At 44.0% G+C, this 27,548-nt stretch overlaps 1 protein-coding gene across 4 annotated transcripts; it reads right to left on the bottom strand.

Annotated features, from left to right (window-relative positions):
• Positions 1-29: 29 nt before the first annotated feature.
• Positions 30-27,420, bottom strand: OS9 (OS9 endoplasmic reticulum lectin). 4 transcript variants are annotated; one of them, XM_024256111.3, is made up of 15 exons: positions 27,069-27,420; positions 26,465-26,641; positions 25,548-25,611; positions 25,350-25,426; positions 25,016-25,114; positions 5,609-5,819; positions 5,386-5,487; positions 5,071-5,171; positions 4,839-4,890; positions 3,641-3,729; positions 3,172-3,453; positions 2,411-2,600; positions 1,330-1,494; positions 1,075-1,187; positions 30-794 (listed from the first exon to the last, which is right to left on the bottom strand). In XM_024256111.3, exons 1-15 carry the CDS (start codon positions 27,228-27,230, stop codon positions 669-671), a joined length of 2,010 nt encoding a protein of 669 aa, XP_024111879.1. In that variant the 5' UTR covers positions 27,231-27,420; the 3' UTR covers positions 30-668. The 4 variants fall into 4 exon arrangements, with proteins under 4 accessions (XP_024111879.1, XP_024111878.1, XP_024111882.1 ...); XM_024256110.3 differs by having other exon boundaries at positions 5,386-5,490; positions 27,069-27,374; XM_024256114.2 differs by lacking the exon at positions 1,330-1,494 and having other exon boundaries at positions 5,386-5,490; positions 27,069-27,376.
• Between the last annotated feature and the right edge of the window lie 128 nt (positions 27,421-27,548).

The raw sequence follows: 27,548 nt of genomic DNA, 5'->3' as shown, positions 1-27,548 counted from the left end.
ACCCCCACCCCACAAAAAAGGTTGATGGATTGATGGTCCAGTTCTTTATTTAGAAACCTGATTGTTCAAGAACATGGTGGGTGCTTCAGACCTTTTTCACTGGGATTGTGCTGGAGGTGATGGGCAGCATTCTATCAATTCCTCAGCAACAGAGGTGAAGCCTCCTCAAACCAGAAGCACAAATTGTAGGGGACAGGGTGGGCAGGGAAAGGGAGAAGGAAATCCCAAGGCAATTCAATAGAAGAGGGTAAAGCGAGTCCAGACAGCACTAAGGGCAGGTGGGGGCCTGCTTGCTAAGTGTCCTGCCCTCCTTTCTCTCTCTACCCACCTCCACTCAAAAGATCCTACCAAATCTCCAGGTAGGCAGCAGGGAATATCCTACCGTTAGGGGACAATAACAGGAAAAGCCCCAGAGGAGAGGAAGAGAATTGAGTGAGAGTTCAGGAGAGCAAACATCACAGGCCCGGTGAGGTCTCAAGGTGGCTGCCAACAGGGGCAGCAGCATTCACCCAGGGCCCCCACACCCCCAGAGTTGCCCGAGAGAGGTCCACAGCTCAGCTCCACTCTGCTGTTTGGCCCTCAGGGGTTCCAGGGTGGGGAGGTGGGGAGGAGGCAGGCCAGTCCAGGAAGAGTCTGGATTCCGTGAAGGATCAAGTGCAGTGTTGGTCTCAGAAGTCAAATTCGTCCAGGTCCCCTGTGCCCTCCCCACCTGGAGAGCCCCACACCCGGCGGTAATTGCTTTCCAGCTCTTTCTGCCGCTGGCGTTCCTTCTGGGCCTCTTCGGCTCCCGGCACCTGGTAGGAGAGGGTAGAGGTGGGCTGGAGCTACTGGCCGTTGAGCCCAGGGAAGTCCTGGGCCAGGCAGCTGGGGGAAGGCAGGGAATGAGGACACCCATGTCCTGAGGGGCTCTTCCTGCATGGCAGCACTCTGAGCCACTGGAACCCCAGCCTTGTCTTACAGATCAGGAAATGGAAGCTCAGCAATGGCGTGGCTGGGGCAAGCCTGCACCTCCACTCCAGGTGGGCTGGGGACAGGAGGGCTGGGGGCCAGGACTCGGGGGTAGAAGCCTCTTACCAAGATATTGAAGAAGATCTCCTTGAGGTTTCTCGTGTCCTCATCAGTTAGCCAACGTGCACCCTCTTCAGTCCCTTCAGCCCATGGGCGGACAATTTTGATCTCAATTTTCCCTGGAAAGGAGCAGTATGCAGTGAGAGGAGAGGATGGCTGGGAGCCTCAGGGCAGGACCCCTGCCCCACTGGTCCCAGCCCCTCCACTTCCGGCAGCTTGCCCTTCCGACAGCGCTGGGTCCAGCCGCCCTCCAGGGCCCACCTGCAGCTGTGAGTCCCTCCCTCTCCAGCAGCTCCTTCACCAGCCCCTCGATTTGTTTCAGCTGTGGGTTTTCCCGTTTCATCTCGAGGACAGTCAGATCCTGATTAGGGCCTCCGAGACGGAGCTTGGTGACCCGGACCCGGACTCTGTGCTCAGGATCCTCCTCTTAGAGGGGGAGACACACAGGGAAACACAAAGCAGAGGCGTGACTCCAGGGTTAGGGGTGTGGGGGTCATCTCCCCCTAAAACATCAATTGGCTTTGGCAGCTCTTCCATCTCAACATGTATATGAGCCAGGGCTCAAAAAAATGTGTGCCCCGCCCCCACCAAATTCAGCCTGTAGAGCTCCCTCCACCAATTGCAGCCTTCCATCTTCCCATCCTACCCAATAATTCTGCCCATCACCTAAAGGAAAACAAATGTTTTCTGAAGCCAAAAGCAGGCCACCTGCACCAACAAAGTTTTGTTTGAAGAAGCAGGTTGGAAAAGTGTGGTCTCCTCCTCTGTATGTTGGGACTTTAAAGACATTTCAATGTTTATAGAGAGAGTGGGAATGGAAGGTTTGAAACTGGAACATTCCGTTTAGAATATCTGATGTCCACACCCATAGGACCCTATGAAATGGACACAAGGGGATGCAAGAAGAAGAAATAATTTAAAGTCTATCCAGGCTATTGGCTCATGTGCAGCTGGGCTCTCCTATTCATGCCCTGACAGCTGGGGCCTCTCTTGGTGCAAAGTCCTAAAGTGGTTTTCAGCATATAGACTCACAAGCATTCAATTACTACCTACTGATCATCCATTGTGTGCCAGGCAGAGTGATAGGCACTGGGTGTACAGGAGCAAACCAGAAAACAAGCAGATATGCTCTAAACGCTGCTTCCCAGAGGGATGAATAGGAGGTAAGCACACAAAGGGATGACGGTGGTGGGAAGCAGGCGCAAGTGAGGACAGTGTTCCAGAAAGTGGGGAGAGAATGAGCACCCTCAGAAGGGAAGGAACAGGGTCCCCTCTGGGAACAGGACCAGCTGAGGGATGAAAACAACGGACTGGGCTACTCTTCTTGTCTGACTGCTCTCACCTGTAGGTTGGGGTGATGGGGGAGGTTTTTTGGGGACAACCGTCTTTTTCTTGTGCTTCTTCACCAGCTCTGGACTCTGTTTTTCCTCCAGTCTTTTGATGAGTTTGTTGAGAGTGGATGTCAGAGCCAGCATTGCCCGATCCCGCTCTGACTCCTTCTTCAGCCCATCTGGGTCCAGCTCTTTCTCTGTCTGGAATACCCAAGAGAAGAGAGTGAGTCAAGGGTCTGGGGCGTGGAGGCAGCCAGCGGGCTGGGCTCTGTAGGAGAGTCTGATATTTTGAAATGGAGTTTTGCTTATCACCCAGGCTGGAGTACAGTGGTGCCATCTCGGCTTACTGCAACCTCCGCCTCCCGGGTTCAAGCGATTCTCTTGCCTCAGCCTTCCGAGGAGCTGGGATTACAAGTGCCCACTGCCACGCCTGGCCAATTTTTTTGCATTTTTAGTAGAGAGGGTTTCACCATGTTGGCCAGGCTAGTCTTGAACTACTGACCTCAGGTGATCCACTCGCCTCAGCCTCCAAGAGTGCTGGGATTACAGGCATGAGCCACCGCGCCTGGCCAGAGAGTCTGATATTTAAGTCTTGCCCCTCTCTCTGGTCCCCCTTCCCCAACAGCCCCGATTAATTAGGGAAACAGCTACCACTTCCAAGTGCCCCGTCCTTGCCCTGTGCTGTGCCCTCTGTTTCTTTTAGCCCGTCAGCCTGTCCTGCTCCACGGGACCAGGTGGCTGTGGAAGCAACAGGAGGAAGAGCTGGGCTTGCCTCCTGGATGATGTTCTCCAGTTCCCGCTCCATGCCAGCCTTCACCTCCGAACGGAGCCGGTCTCGGTCTGACGGAAGCAGGATCCCTTCCAGTTCCTTCTCAAATTCTCCCAGTAACTGCCGTTCATCCTCATCTTCATCTTCATCCTCATCCTCCTCCTCCTCTTCTTCCATCTCTCTCTGCCGTTCTGGATCACCCCTTTCCTTCTCCTCTGGTTCCCTCTGAGGGACTTCTGCGGCATCATCCACAGGCTGCTCCTCTTGGCCTATATTTGGCTTCCCCTGGGTGGGTAGGGGGTGGGGAGAAAGACAGTTGGGGTTTCAACAGAGACACATGGTCGGGGGCAGACAAACAGTAGCAGGTGTGTGGTACTGGGGGACCCAGGAGTTGAGTCCCAGGTCAGGGTAGTTTTTCAAATGCTAGCAGTTGGGAGGTGGGTTCTACCCATTCCCTAAGCACGGCCTATACCTTTTTTGTTCCACCTTTCAGCTCCTCTATGAATCGAATCAAATCCGCAGGGCTTCGAATGACTTTGACCTGCACATTGTTCTGAAAATCTGAGATGAAAGAATAATAATCATGAACCTGTTCTGTTGTGTTTAAATTCTTTTTTTTTTTTTTTTTTTGAGATGGAGTCTTGCACTGTCACCCAAGCTGGAGCGCAGTGGTGCAATCTCTGCTCACTGCAACCTCTGCCTCCCGGGTTCAAGAGATTCTCCTGCCTCAGCCTCCCAAGTAGCTGGGATTACAGGCACTGCCACCATGCCCAGCTAATTTTTGTATTTTTAGTAGAGATGGGGTTTCACCATGTTGGCCAGGTTTGTCTTGAACTCTTGACCTCAGGTGATCCACCTGCCTCAGCCTCCCAAAGTGCTGGTATTATAGGCATGAGCCACCATGCCCAGCTCTTTTTCAACATGGTGTGTTACTGTTGCCCAAGATGATCTTGAACTCCTGGGCTCAAGCAATCTTTCTGCATCAGCCTTCCAAGTAACTAGGATTACAGGTGTGCGCTACTGCACTCCTAAATTCTCTCTGGATTCCTAAGGACAGGTAATGAGAGACCAAGGAAGGACATGGTCCCTGCCTCTAGGATTTACCTGCTTGACAGTGAGACAAGGGCAAACATTCGCCTGCAGAGAGCACCGTCCTAAGGTGGACTCTCTGGTAGGAGAGATGGATGCTAACAAGCTGCTAAGTCCCCACTCTTCCATGCACTTCTGAGGCCCTTCTGGCAGTCACTCTAGCTTTTAGGACTACAGAGGAGATCCCGGGGCTAAAGGCTTGTCTTCCCTGGAACCCTTCTCCTCTTTCCACAAATATTAACCATTTAGTTTATTCAGTTCCAGGCCTTCTACTATGAATTATGGATGCATTCTCATTTAATCCCGTGCAACTCTCTAAGGTAGGGGTTATTACCCTCATTTTATGGGTAAGAAAATTGAGGTTAAGTGAATTACAAAGTCACCAAGTGGTGGAGCCACTGTGTTCTGCCACCTTGCTAAAATAGCAGTGCTGTCTACAAAGAGTATTAACTCCTATAAAAATGAATTTGCTGCTGGCCTGGCTACCCAACCTCCCTCCCAGTGCTTAGGTCTCCCCTCCATCCCTACCCCTGCCAATCCTAAAATATATTCAGTAAAGGAGACGTGGAAGGTTCACTCACCATTGGGAGCACCTGAAGCTGAATCTGCTGCCTCAGGGCTTGGGTCCTGTTCCTGACGAGGAGAAAAGGTGAGAGTCAAGTATGAAAGCCTGTTCATGCTCTCCATACTATGAAGGCAAAGGTTCTGGGGATATCCTTGCATCCCTAGGTAGATGTAGGTCGCCTCACAATGGCCCCAGCTGCAGTGACCCTCCCCATCCCCATCCTGCTCCTCTGAGGCAGCTGGTCTCACCTCAGCCTGCACCTCCTCCCCTCCTGGGGCCTGGTCCTCTGGCTCATTAAGCATCTTCCAGAAATCTGAGTCCTTACTGTCATCCTTGGTCAGGCTTGCACCTAGGGTACAGAGAACAGGGAGAGATTGATCTGACAGGAGGGGTGAGACAGAAGGGAGCAAATAGGATGGGGTCCCTTCCCCTCCTCTATCACCAAGGGAGGAGGGCCCATGGTACTTTTCCACCCCACCCCACCCCACCAGTCAGGACAGTAACATCAGGGGAAGGGAAGAAATGGAAGTGAGTTTCACGGAACAGGTGAAACAAGGTCCTACCTGCCATCTTTTGGGGTGCCACCCCAGACTTGGTCTCACTCCACACTTGGGGGCCTAGATCTTGCAGCTCCTCTATGATTTTATCTCCATACTGCTTTGAGTCTACTGAGAAACAGCATGCAAGCAGGCCAGGAACACATTCCTCTGACTATTCAATACTTGATCTTTTGCCACCCCCTGCCCCCGTATCTCCCCGTCTTCTCCTCCTTCTCTAATTACTCACCGGCTTGCCTCTGAACATAGGCCATGTACTCCTCAGGCTGTAGGGAAGGGTGACAGAGGATGGCCTGGGGTGCAGCACTGGGTGGGGGCCGGAGGAGAGGGTGGGGGCAGAGCCGAGGAGTGCGAATGGTCAGCACATAAGAACAGGACAAGGGCTCGTCCACACGATCGATGTAGTCCCCAGAGATACCTGTACCCTCGTCACAGAGGAACTGCCAGGACAGAAAGGGTGAATACACTTAATCACCAACAATAATTTGCTTTAGTTATTAGAGCACGTGTCTTTTACTAAGCACTGATTATCTGTCAAGCATTGTGCATGCACTGTGCATATGGCACTTTACATGAATTGGCTCACTTATCACAAAGACCCAGTGAGGCAATATTGGTATCTCAACTTCGTGCCTCAAGAAACAGGTGTGATGCAGTCAAGGCACTTGTTCAGGCTGACCAGCTTTTAAGTGGTAAAAACAGGAACTGAATTCAGGCAGCTTAACTGTAGGTAACCAATTTGTGTTTCATATTCTTGTTTTGTATAAATATTGTGTGTGTATATATATACTTTTATTTGCTTTATATATGTATTATTATTATTATTATTTTTTTTTTTTTTGAGATGGAGTCTCATCCAGGCTGGAGTGCAATGGCATGATCTCAGCTCACTGCAACCTCCGCCTCCTGGGTTCAAGCGATTCTCCGGCCTCAGCCTCCCGAGTAGCTGGGATTACAGGCACCTGCCATCATGCCTGGCTAATTTTTGTATTTTTGTAGAAATGGGGTTTCACCATGTTAGCCCAGCTGGTCTTGAACTCCTGACCTCAGGTGATCCACCCACCTTGGCCTCCCAAAGTGCTGGGGTTACAGGCATGAGCCACGAGGCCTGGCCTGTATTTTTTTAAAAGTGTATATATATTTGTGTATAAATATGTATTTTTTATATATGTGCATATGGTAAAAAACTTCAAACAATTCTAAGATTCTTATATTATTCAGAAAGAGGGTAAAGATATTGACTGGCCTTTGATAAATTAAGCATGCAATATTCTAATTTCTAAAATAACTATTAAAAGTAAGAGAGGCTGGTGGTTCACACCTGTAATCCCAACACTTTGGGAGGCCAAGGCAGGAGGATGGCTTGATGCCAAAAATTCAAGACCAGCTTTGGCAACATAGTGAGACTCATCTCCACAAAAAATTTTTAAAAATTAGCCAGGTGTGGTGGTGTGCACCTGTAGTCTTAGTGACTTGGGAGACTGAGGCAGGAAGATCCCTTAAGCCCAGGAGTTCAAAGTTACAGTGAGCTATGATCATGCCACTGTATTCCAACCTGTGTGGAAAGCAAGACCTTGTCTCAAAAACAAACAAAAAGTGGGAGAGGTCCTACTTCTGAAATGGCAGCATGAGAGACTTCGCACACTCCACAGGGAAACTCCGTTACTGATGAAAATTTAAAAACACAAAGCATGGCTGGGCGCAGTGGCTCACACCTGTAATCCCAGCACTTTGGGTGGCCAAGGCAGGTGGATCACCTGAGGTCAGGAATTCGAGACCAGCCTGACCAACATGGAGAAACCCCGTCTCTACTAAAAATACAAAATTAGCCAGCCTTGTGGCGCATGCCCGTAATCCCAGCTACTCGGGAGGCTGAGGCAGAATCGCTTGAACCTGGGAGGCCGAGGTTGCGGTGAGCCGAGATCATGCCATTGCACTCCAGCCTGGGCAACAAGAGCAAAACTGTCTCAATACAAACAAACAAACAAACAAACAAAAATACACAAAGCATTTAAACTCTTTGGAAATTTTCCTAAGGACATATAACAAATAAGGAAATGTTTACTCAAGAAAATCTACTAAATCTTTTTTTTTTCAGACAGGGTCTCACTGTGTCACCCAGGCTGGAGTGCAGTGGCATGATCACAGCTCACTGAAGCCTCAACCTCCTAGGTTCAAGCAATCTTCCCACTTCAACCTCCCAAGGTAGGACTACAGGTGTGTGCCACCATATCCAACTAATTTTTACAAATTTTTTAGACAGGGTCCTGCTATGTTGTCCAGGCTTTCCAGGGCTCAAGCAATCCGCCCACCTAAAGTGCTGGGATTACAGGTGTGAGCCACCATGCCCAGCTACTAAATCTTGAATAGTGAGAATTTGCAGCACTTGAACCATGACCTGCTCCCTCAATCTATGCCCCAAACCCCTACCCCACAGCTCAGTTAGACAAAAGCTCCACTCCAGCAGGTGAGCGTAGTTAAAAAAAAAAAAAACAAGTGAGGTGGGGCGGTGGAGGGGGAGGGACTTCCTATTCTCTCAACATCCAGTCATGAGATATGGTATATGGTATTTTACCAGGAGGGCCACCAGCTCCAAGATACAGCAACTAAATTCCTGAAAAAGATCAAGGGCTCCCTTCCTCCACTCAGCCCCACCCACAGGGCAGAGGCTTTACCTCAAGTGCAGTGGGACAAAAGTATCGGGGCCCTGATTGCCCTCACTGAAGCTTGCTCAGAGAGTGGAGGTTTCACAAAAGGAGATGCAAACCGAGAGAGGAGAGGCCGTCATCCCTGCCTAGCTCCCTGCTCATAAAGCAGGAATGTCCTTCCAAGTGAAGCAAGCCATTGTTCCTGACCCCAGCTCCAGAGCAGGGCCTCGGGGATTTTGCCCAGGGGGAGAGGCAGTCTGTAAGAATATAGAGCTCCAAAACATTCTCCAAAGGACCTGACTTAATATGAAACAGAGTATGGGGAAATTCAAGCCTATAGGCACTTCAAAAATGTAGAGATTTTGGCAGGAGGCAATTAAAAGGCTGATCGCTCCATGATAGCAACAGGCTAAACCTTGGGACAGCTAGTTTAACAGAGAGAACCAGGGAAAGGGCAACTGAGAGCCGTCCTGGACTCAGAAAAAACCTACATATTGCCCTCAAAAACTAGCCCGACAAAGGGGCCCACAATTAACTGGACTAAACTATGGAACAACTTATGCCCCACATGTCAAAAACAATAAAGCAATTAGTTGGCAATGAATGGAGCCTAACAGCTGGGGGTGATACCAGCAGAGGCAGATGGCTTAACAAATTTATGAAAGAAACAGTCAAAAAGCCTGCTGAAACCACTGTCATCTAGTGTGGCTGTGTGCAGGGCCAAGACCGTGCACTCTGAGAAGAGACACTAGAGGCTTCATGTTGTGAGGGAAAGAGACTGAATGCAAGTAGTCCAGCCAAGTCACTGAACAAATGAACAAACAAAAGCCATAGGGTGGAGGGCAGGAATTTCTATCTGGAGTTACTACAACATACTATCTAAAATGTCTGGTTTTCGACAACAATTATGAAACACGCAGAAACAGTAAAGTATGAAACATATATAGGAAAATATGTAGGCAACAGAAACCACCCGTGAGAGGTCCCAGATGTTGGATCTCACAAAGACTTAAAAGTAGCTGTTATATTAATAAATATGTTCAAAGAATTAAGAATTTAAGTCACACAAAGTGTGTTCTCTGACCATATGGAATAAAATTAGAAATGAATAAGGAAAAAAATTTGGAAATTCAGAAATATGTAGAAATTAAACAAGGATACTCATTAAGTAACCAATGAGTTAAAGGAAAAAAATCAAAAGAAAACTATAAAATACCTCAAAAATGAATGAAAATGAAGACATAACATATCCAAACTTATAGGATGCAGCTGAAGTAGTGCTTAGGGGGAAATTCATAGCTATAAACATCAATTTTTTAAAAACAAAATCTTGACTCCATAATCTACCCTTCTATCTTAAGAAACTAGAAAAAGAAGAACACACTAAACCAAGAGCCAGCAGAGGGAAAGAATATAGACTAGGACAAAAATAAATGAAATAGAGAACAGGAATACCATCCTATGTGTCCAAAGACAGGGAACCACAGATACACCTTTGTAGGGAGTTTATATATGTTTTTAAGTTTCTGTAATAAAAAGTTTCAAAAAAGACAATCTTTAAATATCCATAACTTGCACCTGGCAATTATGCTTTTTTTGCTTACTTTCTTTTTTTTCTTTTTTAATAGATGCAGGGTCTTGCTCTGTTGCCCAGGCTGGTCTCAAACTCCTGGGCTCAAGTGATCCTCTCTCCTCAGCCTCCCAAAGTGTTGGGAATATTGGCATTAGCCACTGTGCCCAGCCCAATTATATGTAAGATATATTTACACATGCATATATGTACAATGTAATAATCATTTGTGATAACAAAAGAATTGGGGGGGGGGAACTATTTCAACCAGTAGAATAATGGTGATAAAACGATGGAACACACAATGGAATTTTATGCAGCTATAAAAACAAAAAAGGGCCAGGCATGGTGGCTCATGTCTGTAATCCTAGCACTTTGGGAGGCCAAGGTGGGTAGATCACGAGGTCAAGAGATCAAGGCCATCCTGGTCAACATGGTGAAACTCCGTCTCTACTAACAATACAAAAATTAGCTGGGTGTGGTGGCGCATACCTGTAGTCCCAGCTACTTGGGAGGCTGAGGCAGGTGAATCCCTTGAACCCAGGAGGTGGAGGTTGCAGTGAGCAGAGATCGTGCCACTGCACTCCAGCCTGGGTAACAGAGCAAGACTCCGTCTCAAAAAAAAAAAAAAAAAAAAAAAAAAGATGTACTGCCATTGAAAGATCTCTAAGGTTTATTGTCAAGGGAAATAAAAGCAAGGTATAGAACAGTGTGTTTAATTTACTATATATTGTTTATAAATAAAGGGGAAAGGAAATAAGAATCTCCATTAATAATTGTTTGTAATCACACAAAAAGGCTGGAAGGATACATGCAAAACTAAGACCAGGGATAACCTGTGGGGCTGGAGGAGGGATGGCGGGGAGAGAATGGGAAATGAGCAGATGAGAGACAAGTATGGGAGGGAAATATTTCTCTCTTTTTTTTTTTTTTTTGAGATAGAGTCTTGCTCAGTCGCCCAGACTGGAGCATAGTGGCGTGATCTCGGCTCACTGCAACCTCTGCCTCCCGGATTCAAGCGATTCTCCTGCCTCAGCCTCCTGAGTAGCTGGGACTACAGACATGCCCTACCACACCCCGTAATTTTTGTATTTTTAGTACAGACAGGGTTTCACCATGTTGGCCAAGCTGGTCTTGAACTCCTGACCTCAGGTGGTCCGCCTGCCTCGGCCTCCCAAAGTGCTGGGATTACAGTCATGAGCCACCATGCCCAGCCAGGAAATATTTCATTACATACCTTTTAAATAATACTTTCTGGGTTTTGTATCATGGGAAAGTATTATCTATTTAATAATTAGATAAGGAATTTAAAATAGCCATTAAAAACTTGTGAGAGATATATAGATAGTTGGAGACAAATTTATGAGATATAAAAGAGGAAAAGCTGAAAATGAATGAGCTAGGCATTCATTTCAAGAAGTTGAACAAACAGCAAAATAAACCCAGAAAAGTAGAAGGAAGGAAAATAAAGATTAGAGTAGAAATTAATACAAAACAAATACAATAGAGAAGCTCAACAGAGCCAAAAGTTGTTTCTTTGAAAAAACTAGTAAAACTGACTAACCTTTGATGTGACTGACCAGTAACGAATGAGTGATGCAAAAATAACCCATGAGGAATGAAAAGAGGAACCTAATTACAGATGCCACAGAGATTAAAAAGATAGAAGAATACAATGAACTTTATGCCAATAAATCTTAAAAGTCAGATGAAATGAACTCCTGAAAAGAAAACTTACTTAAACTGTCCCAAGTAGAAATAGAAAACTTTGAATATTCCTAAAACTACTTCAGAAAATGAATCAGTAGTTAAAAATCTACCCGCAGCCAGGTGCGGGTGGCTCACGCCTGTAATCCCAGCACTTCAGAAGGCCAAGGCGAGTGGATCACTTGAGGTCAGGAGTTTGAGACCAGCCTGGCCAACATGGCGAAACCCCATCTCTACTAAAAATACAAAAATTAGCTGGGCATGGTGGCGCACGCCTGTAATTCCAGCTACTTGGGAGGCTGACGCACGAGAATCTCTTGAACCTGGGAGGCGGAGGTTGCAGTGAGCCGAGATCATGCCACTGCACTCCAGCCTGGGTGACACAGTGAGACTCTGTCTTAAAAACAAAGTAATAACAATAATAAAAAAAAAAGGGATCGTCAGGGATAATATATATGACCACATTCGGTTCATTTCAGGAATGCAAAGTTGGTGCAACATTAGAAAACCTATAAATTATTTAATTTCAAAATTAAACATAGCCTTAAAACATATAAATAAAAAATTAACAAAATTGCCAAATCCACCATCACAGTGGGAATATTAACAGAGTTCTTTATACGATCACTAGTCAACTCAACATAAAATTGTAGAAAATCTGAACAACACAGTGAGCATCTTGAATTGCTTAATTGGAGAAAGGACATGCTTTCAAGCACAAACATACAATTTTTTAAAAATTCATCAAAAAGAAAGTCTCAACAATCACCAAAAGAATCACTGACACAATGGCATAAAATTAGAAACCAATAGCAATCATATAAAAACAACAAAGCAAAACACATTTGTTTAGAAATATATTAAGCATAATTCTAAATAAGTTCAGAAGCACGTAGAAACCATAATGAAAATGAAAACACCACATATTAAAATTTGAGGGATGCAACCAAAATAGTACTCAGAGTGAAATGTAGAGCTTTAAGTGTGTAATTAAGAGAGAAGACAGATTGAAAAGCATTTCGCTGAAGAAGTTATGAAAATATTTGCAACTCACATCACAGACAAAAGGATCATATCTCTACTATATAGAGTTCTTATAAATTGACAAGAAAAAGACCAGCAAGCCATTAGGAAAATGAGCAAAGAATTTGGATAGCTGAAAGAAAAGAGTAAAGAAGGGAGTAGAGACAACCCTTAAATGAGTAAAATTAGACATTTTTTTTCTTAAGAGAAATGCAAATTAAAACCACACTAAGAAATCATTCTTTCTCTGATGCCTAGCTGATGATTGGCCAAAATCCAAAAGTTTAAAAATATACCGGGTTGGCATAGCTATAGGGAAATCAGCATTCCCATACATTGTTGGAGGGAAAGTAATTTACCTAAGCAGAGTAATTTGGCAGCACATAGCAAAATTACACAAACTTACTGCAGCACATAGCAAAACTACACAAACTTACTTCCAGGAACTCAATTTACACATCCTCTCTAAGTACAAGATTATTCACTGCAGCACTTGTGTGTTAATAAAAGATTTAAAGCAAGCTAAATGTCTATCAACAGGGAACTATTTAGATAAACAATGATACAGCTATATAACAGAATAACAGAAACTATATGCAGGAATAAGGATGACTTTTTTTTTTTTTTTTGAGACAGTGTCACTCTGTTGCTCAGGCTGGAGTGCAATGGTATGACAACAGCTCACTGCAACCTTGACCTCCTGGGCTGAAAAGATCCTCCCTTATCAGCCTCCTGAGCAGCTGGGACCACAGGCACACACTACCACACCTGGCTAAATATTTTTTTGTAGAGATGGGATCTCACTACGTTGGCTAGGCTGGTCTCAAACTACTGGCCTCAAGCAATCCTCCTGCCTCCACTTCCCAAAGTGCTAGGATTACAGGCATGAGCCACCACACCTGGCCCAAGTAAGGTTTTATATATATATTGATTTGGAAAGAGTGCAAAGATATATGCTTATATGTGCATTTAAAAAAATCTCAGAGTATATAAAGAAATTAACAATGGTTACCTTTCTTCAAGGATGGAAAGAGGCTAATGAGGGACAAGATGTGTTAATACTTTTCTTATACCTTTTAAGCATTTCTATAGTTGAGTTATGTGAATGTGATGATGCCTATTCAGAAGATTTAATATAGAATTTTTTATTTAAAAAATTTGAGATGATGTCTTGCTCTGTCACCAAGCTGGAGTGCAGTGGTGTGTTCATAGCTCATTGTAGCCTTGACCTCCTGGGTTGAAGAGATCCTCCCAACTCAGCCTCCCAAGTAGCTGGGACCACAGGCACATGCCACCACACCTGGCTAATTCTTTTTTTTTCCCCATAGAGACAGGGTCTCACTGTGTTGCCTAGGCTGGTCTCAAACTCCTAGCCTCAAGTGATCCTCCCACCTTGGCCTCCCAAAATGCTAGGATTATAGGGCATGAGCTACCATGCCTGGCCAGAATTTTTTAATGTTAAAAAAAATTCAAGTTGAATCAGAATAACACAAAGAAAGGAAAATGAAGGAAATAACAAAGATAAAATAACAAACATGTGGCAGGACACGGTGGCTCACGCCTGTAATCCCAGCACTTTGGGAAGCCGAGGCAGGCGGATCACCTGAGGTCAGGAGTTCGAGACCAGCCTGACCAACATGAAGAAACCCCGTCTCTACTAAAAATACAAAAATTAGCCATGCATAGTGGCACATAAAGCACCATCCCCTTGGTGCTTTCTCGTGACAGTGAGTGAGTTCTCAAGAGATCTGGTTTTGGCATGTCCCCCCTCTCTCTTTTGCTCCTGCTTCTGCCATGTGAGACTCTGGCTCCCCACTTGCCTTTCACCATGATTGGAAGCTTCCCAAATCCTCCCCAGCAGTAGAGGCTGCTATGCTTCCTGTATGGCCAGCACAACTGTGAGACAATTAAACCTCTTTTCTTTATAAATTGCCCAGTCACAGGTATTTCTTTATAACAATGTGAGAATGGACTAATACGATGTTAGTGAAATACTAAATGGACAACAGAGAGGATAAACAAAACCAAAAGGTGGTTATTGGACTAATAAAGTAGACAAGCCTCTGGCAACATAGATCAAGAAAAAAGAGAAAAGGCAAAGTCAATATTAGGAATGCAAAAGAGGACATATTTACAAAAAGAGGTTATTAAAAAACAAAAAAACCCTGTAATTTTATACTAATACATTTGAAAATTTAGACAAAAGAATAATGGCCCATGAAATTATACTTTATTAAAGCTTCATGATGCAGCAAACCGAAAAAACCTTACAATCTTTAAATAAATTAAATCAGTAGCAACAACCATCCCCACAATATACCGGTTTTGTAGCATATTGTGGGGATGGGGAGGATTTATTTTATCTAACCTTATTTTATTTTATTTTTTTTCAGAGAGTCATGCTCTGTCACCCAGGCTGGAGTCCAGTGGTGTGATAACAGCTCCTAACAGCCTCAACCTCTCCAACTCAAGCAATCCTCCTGCTTTAGCCTCCCAAGTAACTGGGACTACAGGTGTACACCACCACATCAGGCTAATTTAAAACGTTTTTTTTTGAGAGGCAGGAGTCTCACTATGTTGCTCAGGCTGGGCTCCTAGGCTCAAGCAATCTTCCTGCCTTGGCCTCCCAAAGTGTTGGGATTACAGGCATGAGCCACCACACCTGACCCTACCTAACCTTTGAAGAATAATCTCTATCTTAGCAAACTGCTCCACAGAGCAGAAAAAGAGGGAAGCTCCTCAAGATATTTTGTGAAGTGAATGCAACTTTATACAAAAACAAGGTAAGTACAAGAACAGAAAATTATAGACCAATTCACTTATGAAAATAGTTATAAAAGTTAATTATACTATCAGGATACTGAATATAGCAATGTATAAAAAAAAAAAATTTCATGACTATGGATTATCCCAGAAATGAAAATAAAAAAAACTAGAAAATAAATTAATTTAACACTTTTAATATTAAAAAAACCATATGACTATCTCAATAGACACAGAATAAGCATATGTTAAACTTCCACACCTATACATGGTGAAACTATCCAGCAGTCTAGGTACAGAATGGAACTTCACATACCTGATAAAAGGTATCTGCAAAAAGCCTGCAGGAAAACATCATGCTAACAGTGAAACTTCAGGAGCATCCCCTTTAAAGTCAGAAACAAGTCAAGGATGCCCATCATTGCCACTTCTGTTGCACTCGAGGTATAAGAAAAATGAAATGTATAAGATTTAGAAAGGAAGAAACCAAAACTGTTTCTCTTGCAGATGACATAATTATCTATACAGAAAATCCACAAGAATTTGTGAACTACTAAAAATGAAAGAGTTCAAAAAAAAGTTGCTGAGTATAAGATCAATATGTAAAACCAATAATGTGACCATGTACCAGCAACAATCAGAAAACGGAATTTTTGGCCAGGCACAGTGGCTCATGCCTGTAATCCCAGCACTTTAGTAGGCCGACGGTGGATCACATGAGGCCAGGAGTTTGAGACTAGCCTGGCCAATATGATGAAACCCCCTCTCTACAAAAATTACAATAATTAGCTGGGCGTGGTGGTACGCACCTGTAATCCCAGCTACTCAGGAGGTTGAGGCAGAGAATCACTTGAACCTGGGAGGCAGAGGCTGCAGTGAGCCAAGATTGCACCCCAGCCTTGATGACAGAGCAAGACCCCATCTCAAAAAATAATAATAATAAAGAAAATGAAATTTGTAAAAGATGCCACTTAAAATAGCATCTAAAACTATAAGGTCCTGTATGTTTGAAATATATGCATACACAAACAAGACAAAAATAAAAACAATAAGGTATCTAAGACTAATTTCACCTAAGATGTAGAAGAATTTTTAGAGAAAATTAAAACTTTACTAAAATATAGGACAACAAGTAAATGGAAACAAACATGTTCACAGTGTGTGAAGACTTCATATTATAAAGTATCAATTATCTCCAAATCAGTCTAAAATTAAATTCCAACCAAAATCCCCAAAAGGAGTTTTAATAGAACTCGGCCAATGATAGCCCCAACAGTTTTGAAGAATAAAGGGGAGTATATCCTACCAGATACCAAGATTTATGAAAAAGCTATAGTAATTAAAACAATGTGGTAATGACATAGGAATAGATAGACTACTGGAACAAAAGAGAAGCCAAGAAGAAAATGCACATTTATTTGAGAACTTGGTAAATAACTGAGGAGGCATTACAAATCAGAGAGGAATGTATGGACTATTCAATAAACAGTGCTGGGGCAACTGTGGAAAATAGGTGTATCTAGGTCCTAACCTTATAACATACATTAAGATAAATTTTTACTGAATTGTAGTCCAAAGTATAGAAACTCTATTCACACTTTTCTACTTTTTTAGAAACCTGAAAAAATAGATGAATAGCAAATAAGAAAGGATTAAATAAAAGACATAAGATGTACAAAGTATAAAGAAAAAGACCGATAAGTTTGACTATATTGGAATTTAAATTTTTTAAATTAAAATTCATTTAAGACACTATAAACAAAACAAGAGGACAAAGTATAGATAGAATGTAGGTGACAAATAATTAAATCTGAAATTTATAAAGAATGCCTTCCTAACTTATTCTGTGAGGCTGGCATTACCATAATATCAAAGCTAGACAATACTACTACAAAATACTACAAGAAAACAATAGACTAATATATATATATATATATATATATTTTTTTTTTTTTTAATTTTTGTATTTTCAGTAGAGATGAGGCTTCACCATGTTGGCCAGGCTGGTCTCGAACTCCTGACCTCAGATGATCCACCTGCCTTGGCCTCCCAAAGTGCTGGGATTTCAGGTGTGAGCCACCACTCCCGGTGACTAATATCTTTTATACATACAGATGCAAAATTCCTCAACTAAATGGTAGCAAACCAAATTCAGCAGCATATTAAAAGCATTATACATCATGATTTATGTTGGATTCACTCCAAGAATGCAAGGATGGTTCAACATAGGTAAATCAATGTCATACACTACATTAATAGAATGAAGGGGAAAAACCCACATGATCATCTCAACTGATGCAGAAAACGGACTTGATAAATTCAATAACCTTTTCATGTAAAACAACAATCAACTAGGAATAGGAGGGAATGTCTTCAGTTATTGATAAAGTCCATATAAGAAAAACCCACAGCTAACGTCATACTCAATGGTGAAACATTGAAAGCTTCCCCCTTAAGATTAGGAACAAGACAAGGATAGCCATTCTTTTCATTTCTATTCAACATAGTACTGGAAGTTTTAGAGTGATTAGGAATGAAAAAGAAATGAAAGGCATCCAATGGTGTTTTTTATAGAAAAAAAAATCTTAAAATTCACATGGAATCTCCAGGGATCCCAAGTATCCATAACAATCTTAAAAAAAGAACAAAGTTAGAGGACTCACATTTCCTGACTTAAATCTTAGTACAAAGCTACTATAATCAAAACAGTGTGATACTGGCAAAAAGACAGACATATTTACCAATGGAATAGAATAGAGAGGCCAGAAATAAACCCTCATATATATGGTCAATTGATTTTTAGTAAGGATACCAAGAATATTCCATGGGGAAAGGACAGTCTTTTCAACAAATGGTGCCAGGGAAACTGGATATCCATATTCAAAACAATGAAGTTGGACCATATGCAAAAATTACACCATATACAAAAATTAACTCAAAATCAGCAGCTGGGCACAATGGCACACCCCTATAATCCCAGCTACTCAGAAGCTGAAGTAGGAAGCTTACCTGAGCCCAGGAGTTTGAGGCTAGCCTGGGCAACATAACGAGACCCCCATCTCTAAGAAAAAAAAATTAATCTCAAATGAATCAAAGACCTAAATTTAGGAGCTAAAACTATAAAACTCTTGGAAATCAAAATTAAAAGCTTTTGTGCACCAAAGGACACTGCTGAGGCAGGAGAATCGCTTGAACCTGGGAGGCGGAGGTTGCAGTGACCTGAGATCGCGCCATTGCACTCCAGCCTGGGCAACAAGAGTGAAACTCTGTCTCCAAAAAACAAAGCAAACAAAAGATAGTAAAAAGGCAACCACAGGATGGGAGAAAATACTTACAAATCATAGATCCGATAAGGGATTAATATTCAGAATTTATTACATAAAGAACTCTCACAACTCACCAACAAAAACCAACTCAATTCAAAAATGGACAGAGGATTTGAATAGACATTTCTCCAAAAAAGATATACAAATGGTCACCAAGCACACGAAAAGATGTTCAACATCATTAATCACGAGGGAAATGCAAATCAAAAACCACTAGGAGATACTACTTCACATCGATTAAGATGGCTATTACTGAAAAAAAAAAGAAAAAGAAAACAAAAGAAAGGAAAATAAGTGGTGGAGGTAGTGTGGAGAAACTGGAACCCTGTGCACTGCTACTAGGAGAGTAAAATGATGCAGCTGCTATGGAAAACAGTTTGGCAGTTCCTCAAAAAACTAAACCTAGAATTACCATAAGGCACATTCTACTCCTAGGTACAGACCCAAAATAATTGAAAACAGGACTCAAACAGATACTTGTACACCAATGTTCATCGCAGGATTATTCACAATAACCAAAAGATGAAAACAACCCAAGTGTCCATCCATCGACAAATAGGTAAACAAAATGTATATACAGACAATGGAACATGATTAAGCCATAAAAAGAAATAAAATTCTGATATATGCTACAACATGGATGAACCTTGAAAACACCATGCTAAGTGAAATAAGCCAGACACAAAAGGACAAATCTTGTATGATTGCACTCATATGAAGTACCTAGAACAGGAAACTCATACAGACAGAAAGTAGAACAGAGTCTGGGAGACGGAGAAATAGGAGTTATTTTTGTTTGGGATGATGAAAAAAGTTTTGGAAATAGTAGTGATGGTGATAGAACATTGTGAATGTTTCCACTGAATTGTACACTTAAAGACTGTTAGAATGATAACTTTTAGGTCATATATTTTTTCAATCATTAAAAAAATTGAGGGCCAGGCGTGGTGGCTCACACCTGTAATCCCAGCACTTTGGGAGGCCGAGGCAGACGGATCACAACGTAAGGAGTTTCAGACCAGCCTGGCCAACATGGTGAAACCCCGTCTCCACTAAAAATACAAAAATTAGCTGGACATGGCGGTGGGCGTCTGTAGTCCCAGCTACTCGGGAGGCTGAGGCAGGACAATCACTTGATCCTGGGAGGTGGAGGTTGCAGTGAGCCAAGATCACGCCATTGCACTCCAGCCTGGGCAACAAGAGTGAAACTCTATCTCAAAAAACAAAACAAAACAAACAAAAAATTGAATTCACCAATAACATACACTCCTGTAACCCAGTGATTCTACTTTCTAGGTATTTCCCTGGAGAAATTCTTGTACACTCACAATAAGACCTACATTGCAGTGCTGTGTATAAGGGCATTAGAGTTGAAACCCAACTGTTTATCAACAGAGGAATGGGTAAGTAAGCAATGAAACACAATACAGACATTAAAATCACTCAACCAGGCCAGGCACGGTGGCTCACACCTGTAATCCCAGCACTTTGGGAGGCCGAGTTGGGTGGATCACTTGAGGTCAGGAGTTCAAGACCAGCCTGGCCAACATGGTGAAACCCCTCCCTACTAAAAATACAAAAATTAGCTGGGCATGGTGGTGGGCGCCTATAGTCCCAGCTACTCAGGAGGCTGAGGCAGCAGAATTGCTTGAACCCAGGAGGCCGAAGTTGCAGTGAGCCTAGATTGCACTACTGTACTCCAGCCTGGGTGACAGAGCGAGACTCTGTCTCAAAAAAAAAAAAAAAAAAAAAATCACTCAGCCAGAGCTCCATGTCATGCCATTGAATGGCAAACACACTGATCAGTGAAAAAAACAAGTTGATACTCCTGATGTATAATTTTAAAACACAAAACACTATCTATTGTCTGTAATATATATATCAGTAATAAAAATACAAAACAAGCATAGTGAGGGTTGTGGTTGTTTCTGGCGAGGAGGGAGAGTGACTAAATATGAAGGTGAGCTTTAGCTATTAGCACAAGCATTTTATTCCTTTTTTTAAACCAGAGATCTGAAGCAAATCAGGCAAAACATTAATATCTGTTTAACTTGGCAGTGAATTTATGGGTCTCTATGACATTTTTTTTGTATAATTGTATGTTTTATAACTTAAAAAAATCTTTGGTATCTCTAGAATCTTACTTTATAAGAACTGAGTTGGTCTACTACCCTAGACTTTCCTTTTGAGGCAAATTGTTCTCCCAGGGTTCTGCATCCCAGCCCTGTCTGCATTTTTTTCTCACTTTTTCTACTGTACCTTGACCTCCCTCTCCTCCTCTCCACTAACATCCACCCAACAGCCTTCAACATGTTCTAGTCTGTTCCATCTTAAAACACACACCAATAAATAGGAATTTATTTAATTCCATATAGCTAACCAGTTGTTCCCTAGCCCCACAGAGACTGCACTTTTAACAAACAACATGCACGCTGTTCCTATTTAGGAGGCATCAGGCCAGCAACACATCACAGTGCCTGCCCTGGAGTAGGGGCTTTACCTGATCACCTAGGCAAGTGGCATAAGAACTGAAAACTAGAAGCAACCAGACAGGAATGGCCTCAACTTTCTGCCACCAAAACCTCCAGACTCACTAGCAAATACACCATTCCAGTTACGACCCTAGACCTTCCTTTTGAGGCAAATTGCTCTCCCAGGGTTCTGCATCCCAGCCCTGTCCACATTCTTTTCACATTCTCTCTACTATACCTTGACCTCCCTCTCCTCCTCTCCACTAACATTCACCCAACAGCCTTCAACATGTTCTAGTCTGTTCCATCTTAAAACACACACCAACCACAGAATGCCCCCTCTCTCAACCCCCCAGCACCTCTCACTAATGCTTACCTTTTATCTCCCCTTCATATCCAAACTTCTTCAAAGATTTCCACTTTCTTTTTTTTTTCTTTTCTTTTCTTTTTTTTTCTTTTTTTTTTTTTTGAGACAGTCTCACTCTGTCACCCAGGCTGGAGTGCAATGGCACGATATCAGCTCACTGCGACCTCCGCCTCCCGGGTTCAAGCAATTCTCCTGCCTCCGCCTCCCGAGTAGCTGGGATTACAGGCGCCCACCACCACACCCAGCTAATTTTGTATTTTTAGTAGACATGGGGTTTCACCATATTGGCCAGGGTGTTCTTGAACTCCTGACCTCAAGTGATTTGCCTGCCTTGGCCTCCCAAAGTGCTGGGATTACAGGCATGAGCCACCGCACCCAGCAGAGTTCCACTTTTTCACCACTTTTCTCAACACCTCATCTTCACCACTCTGCTCAAATTGCCCCAGCAAAGATCACCAATGACCTCTATCATTAAGTCCAACCAAAGGACTGGTCAGGGGTGCCTGGAAGTAGAGAATTTATACTTTCCATCTGGCTCTCTTCTTCTCTACTGTCTGAATTTTTTATTTCCATGTACATGTTTTGCTTTTATTAAAGTAATAATGACTATGATTGCCTATAAGCAGTTTTTAATCCTCCTCTTCCTTGAAGGTTCAGGCACAGCCAACACCATGGACCAATTTCTCCTTCAAATATGTCCTTCCTCGTTTCCATGTCACCACAGCCTCCTCTCTGGCCCTTTCTTCTGGCAAAACCCTCTTCTTCCCATGCTCTTAGTGATGGCTTCCTTGAAGTTCCGTCCCACTTTTCTCATTAGATACTGTTTTCTTTGGGGGATTTCATCCATACCTTGGCTTCAGTTATGGCTGATACAAGGACGACTCCCCACCTCTGGGTTCAATTCAGATCTCTCTGCTGAACTCCAGACCCAGAGATCCACAGCCCCCTTGGAAATCTCTACTTGAATGCCTAGCAGCCACTAAAATCATATTCAAAGCCAGACTCACCATTTTCCTTCACCATACCTACTCCTCTTCCCATTATACCTATCTCAGGAACACGAATCACCCTCTATCTAACTGCACAAGCCAAAAGCCTGGAAATCATTCTTGACTCCTTCTTACTCTGTTGATTTTGCCCCCTAAATCTCTCTCTAAATATTCACATTTCTTCATCCCCAGGCCACTTTTATTTCATACCTGGATTACCGCAGCTGCCTAAGTGAGCTCTCAATCTTTGCTATACTCCAGCAGCTAGAGTGGGCCTTCAATTCCAAACCTGAATATGTCATCATTCTGCTTCAAATACCTCATTGCCTCCCCCAACCATTGTCTCTTGGATTGTCTAAACTCCTCATCATAGCTACAGAGCCCTTCATGACCTGTCCCCTACCAACCACCCAGACTCATCTCCTACACTCCTCTTCCCATGATTATCCCCTCAGTCCCTGTGAGTATCTGTCAGTTCCTGGGATAAGCCATTGCCTCGTCTCCAGGCCTTTTGCACTCAGCGCACCTTCCATTTGGAATGCCCTCTCATTCCCCCCACCATCCTCTCCATCTGCTAGCCTAACTCCTCATCCTCCAATGTCAGTCCAAAGGTCACTTTTCCCAAGAGGCCTCCTTTTCACCCTGGACTCTGTCCCGACTGTGTGCTCCCCTGCGGGCTGCATTTCACTGCTCATAGCATTTATCCTGCTTGTTGGGGCTGTTCATTTAACGTATCTCCTGAGAGCAGGACTAGGTCTCATCCACCTTTTTGTTCCTAGTTTCTATTAGTGCTTGGCACAAGGCATATGTTCACCAGATATGAGGAAGCTATGCAGTCTTGACCTCAGTTCTTGGCCTACTGAAGATACAAACACCCAAAGGAATAACGAATACAATGAAGTAAGTGCTATAACGGATTATATATGTGTGTGGATGCTTGTGGGTATATAGGAATGTGGATGCTTGTATTATTAAGTGCTGAAGGAACACAACTAACTAATTTTCTGGGTTAATCAAGAAAGGTGACATTAGAACTGGCTTGTCAGTCATTTCATTCATTCAATGAATAATTTCTAGGTACCTATTTGAGCGAAGCACTGTTCCAGGAGCTGTGGATACAGCAGAAAACAAGACAGACATCATCCCCACCTTCCCAGAGCTTATCTTAGTGAGGGAAGACAGAAATTAAACTTAAACAAATACAATAATTTCAAGTAATGACACATGCTTTAAAGAATGCAAAACACTGTGGATGCTTACCAGGACAGGAGCAACAGGGTGCGTGTGTGCGTGCATGCATGTGTGTGTGTGTGTGTGTCTGTTTGCTTATGTTAGGTTCCCTGGGAGTTGTCACTTGAATATAACCTGAATGAGGGGATGGGGCCAATCATTCAAAGATCTGCAGGAGACTGCTCCAGGCAGAGGGAACAATGAGACCCGCTGGTTCGAAGGACAGAAAAAGGCCAGTGTGGCAGAAATACAATGAGTACTTGTATCTCTATCCCAGACCTTGTCCCTGAATTCCAGAACCACAGAGCCAACTGTCAACTGGACATCACCATTAGGATGTCTAAAGGCACCTCAACCTTCAATATCCAAAACCAACCTAATTTCTTCCCCCAAACCTGTTCCTTCGCACTTCAGTAAATTACAATTCCATCATTCCAGTTGCTCAAGCCAAAAATCTTGAAGTAATCCATGATTTTATCCCACATCCAAACCATCAACAAATCTCATTGGCTCTACCTTCAAAATATATCCAGAATCCAACTACTTCCCATCACCTCCACTGCCACCACCCTGGTCTGTGCTGAAACATTTGGATCTTAGCCTTTGTGCAAGGCAGAAACATTGAAGGTTTTTCAGGACTGAACAGAGAAGTGATGCAGACTTACAGGTGTGTTGGAGCCAACTGGTAAGTTCTGGAGAACGTTGCAAGACAGTTGACATCATTTGACTTGCGCATCATGGGAGTATTTATACCACAGACATTGGCAAACATTACAAATCAGGGCTTCCCTCCCACACCCATAGAGATCTGGGGGTCTAACACTTACCAGCACACAACTGCAGATACAAATCTGCATTATGGAAAGATAACTCTGGCAGGTGTCATGTAATTCTTTACAGGTGTGTATATTTGTGAATACATGAGAATCACCTAAGGAACTTTTTGCATTCTATATTTGCCTGCCTCCACTCAGCTGAGGACCACTAGATGAGAAGCACTTGTAAAGAAGCTGTTCACAGGGATGCAGGCGAGAGTGAAGGTACCGACCATAGGAAAGCATAGGAGAGTTTTGAGAGATATCTAGTGCTGGGATTACAGGCATGAGCCACCATGCCCGGCCTGGAAATCTTTTTTGAGAGAGTCTCGCTCTGTCACCCAGGTTGGAGCACAGTGGCACGACCTCGGCTAACTGCAACGTCCGCCTCCTGGGTTCAAGCAATTCTCCTGTCTCAGCCTCCCGAGTAGCTGGGACTACAGGCACCCGCTACCACGCCCGGCTAATTTTTGTATTTTTAGTAGAGACGGGGTTTCACCATATTGGTCAGGCTGGTCTCGAACTCCTGACCTCAGGTGATCTGCCTGCCTCGGCCTCCCAAAGTGCTGGGATTACAGGTGTGAGCGACTGCGTCCGGCTGGAAATATGTTTTAAACTTTGGATTTAGGGTCTGGGAGGGACCCCCCTGACTATAAGATGCAACCCTCTTCCCTTAGAATCTGAACTGTCCCTGTGGGAGTGTCAACTTCCCTCTCTCAAGACTCACCCGAACCTCGGCCTCCCGGGGCCTCCCATTGAGGTCGCACTTGGACCCATTGCCGTAGGTCTGGCTGTGGTAGCGTTTAAGACGATGCTGCTTGGAGGCCTGGAGAAGACATGAGGCAGGAATGGGGGACATGAGAAAGACAGCAAAGAGGAAGGATGGCACTGCGTCCCCAAAGAGACAAAAGAATGGCCTGTGCCCCCAGGCTCCAGGAAACTTTGTCCTAATGGCCACCAAGCCCCAAGAAACAGATCAGCTAATTTTGACCCTCCCCTTCTTGTCAGGGCTCTAGCCGGTGGCCAGAACCCTTTCTCCCCGAATCCCACACTCTTGCCACCTTGGCTGTTTCATCATCCCAGTCGAAGGCCGATTGGTAGTAGCCAAGATAGAGGACTTCACCTTTGATCTCTGAATCTGCAAGAGAAGCCACAGGGAAGCACTGTTACTCTTAAGAGGAGGAGGAGGGAACTGGGGAGGCAGGTTACCTTCCATGATATGACGCTAAGGGCTTAAGGAAAATATAGGAGTGAGTTACCTTCCATGTGGTATTGCTGGATGTGGCGTCCATAACAGAATTCATATGTCCACCAGTCCTTTGTCTGACAATTAAAAAATAAACAATCAGGGGGATGGAGTGCAGATGTCTTTTCTTGGAACCAGAGTCTCCTGGCTCCAAGACACATAACCTCTCATCTACTTACACACTCAATTCTCTTCCCTTCACTTCCACTCTCAATTCTCCAGACTTTCAGTAAGGAGGGAGGGCTGCTTTCCTTCTGTGACTTGGAGAGATATCTCTAAAGTCTGTTTTCCACTTGTGGTCTTTCCATTCCTCCCTTTTAAAAGATTTTTTAAATCCTTATGTGCCCTCCATAAAGATAAGAAATTATGGTATCCCTGAAGCAATCATATTAGAGAAACATAGAAGAACCCAAAATTAAATATTAATTGAACTTCTTGAACATTGCTTGCACTGTTCTGGCCACTGGGAATACAACTGTGAACAAGATTAATTCTTTGACCTCATGGAGTTTACATTCTAATGCGGGGAATCAGACCGAAAATAAATAAACCGATTCAGTAAATATGATTTCAGATCATGAAAAGTGCTACGATGAAAATAAAATAGGATACTGGAGCAGAGTGATAGGGCAGGGGGTGACTTTAGCAGGTAGGCTTAAGGAAGTACTTCTCCTACCCCACACAGACCCTCAATCTTGCTTTAGCCCTTTTCTGAGATCTTCCATCCTAACCTGCTCCTACATTCAGCAAAGTGTCATCAGTGGTTGCAGGATTCTTTGCTTCTTTCCTGTCCATGTAATCTGTCTACTCCTCCAGTGGTCTTCTTAACCACTACAGGTCCCCTAGATCCTGCCTCATTCACTGGATTCCAGTTCTCGGATGAACTGCTAGTTTCCAAGCCCTCATTCTATCTAACCCAGTCCCTTTCACCTTCAGCAAGCAGGGAGCATCTCTCATTGGGCTCAACAACTCAGGGATCCCAGGCCCTTGGTAAGCAGGTGTCTCCTCCTCCCTTTCACGCTGGAAGTGAATAGCTCCAGCTGGCAGGCGACACTCATAGCGCTGTTTGTACTTAGAGGAGACAATCACCACGTCCGAAGATTGGCTCTGGGAAAGAAGGGAGGGTCGGGGGGCAAGGAAGCAAAGAAAGGCTGAGATCAGGGAGAACAACGAAATCCCTCTTCAAACCCTAGGGAAGAGCTCAGTCGAAGACAGAATAAGCTACAAGCCCTCCAGCTGTATTTAGTGGGTGAGGGGAGACGGTGCTCCCATTTCTCCACGGGGGCGGAGTCCGGGTGTTTTGATCATAAACTGAGACCTGAAGGTTGACAGAGGGAAGTCCCACCTCTCCCAATTCCTGGCCCCCAGATAATGGGTCTCAGTCTGCGACCCCCAGGGGTCACCGTTAAAAGCAATACCTACTCTTCCCGATTCCCCGTAGGCTCCAGCCCCAGACTCCTGAGCTGCCCTTCTTCCTCTATCTCTTACCCGCTTCCTCTTCTGCCCGGACCCTCGCCCCTTATACGCCTCTCACCTGCCCTCCCATGACAGGCAATGGCAGGATCTCGATCCCATAACGCATCTCACTCAGCTCCTCCAGGTTCAGGCTCCCGACACCGCCGGTCAGACTTGCGGGTAACAGGAGTCCCAGAAGCAGCAGTCCTAACAAACTGGACAGCAGCGTTTCCGCCGCCATCTTTCGTTCCCCTTCTTATCCAGACTCTGTTTCCGCCCTAAGCCAGGCAGCGGCCTCAACACGCCCATCGGCGCCACATGATTTTATTGGCTGTACTTTCTATCCCTCCCACCTACCCTATTCCTATTTGTAAACGTGGTTCCAAGGCCCCGGGGAGGTGGATCACGACGATTAGAAATATCAATCGCTGTCCGTGATTGGTCAGAGACCAGCCAATCATCGACAAGATCAAACCCCTCTCACCTTCCCCAATTTCAGAGGCGTGGTCTATGCGCTTGGTCCTTTTAAGTTTGCCCTCTGTCTTCGCCCAGCAGTCAT

The sequence above is a fragment of the Pongo abelii genome, chromosome 10 (genome assembly GCF_028885655.2).
Source record: "Pongo abelii isolate AG06213 chromosome 10, NHGRI_mPonAbe1-v2.0_pri, whole genome shotgun sequence".
NCBI lineage: Eukaryota > Metazoa > Chordata > Mammalia > Primates > Hominidae > Pongo > Pongo abelii.
The sequence above is the reverse complement of the archived record's forward strand: the minus strand, read 5'-3'. Positions and strand labels throughout refer to the sequence as shown.

Coding starts and splice junctions, on each gene's coding strand:
- OS9 (XM_024256110.3), bottom strand. CDS start 27,230: ATGGCGGCGGAAACGCTGCTGTCCAGTTTGTTAGGACTGCTGCTTCTG. Junction 26,642..27,068: donor TGCCTGTCATGGGAGGGCAG/GTGAGAGGCGTA, acceptor CTTCTTTCCCAG/AGCCAATCTTCGGACGTGGT. Junction 1,495..2,410: donor CCCATCACCCCAACCTACAG/GTGAGAGCAGTC, acceptor TCCCCCTCTAAG/AGGAGGATCCTGAGCACAGA.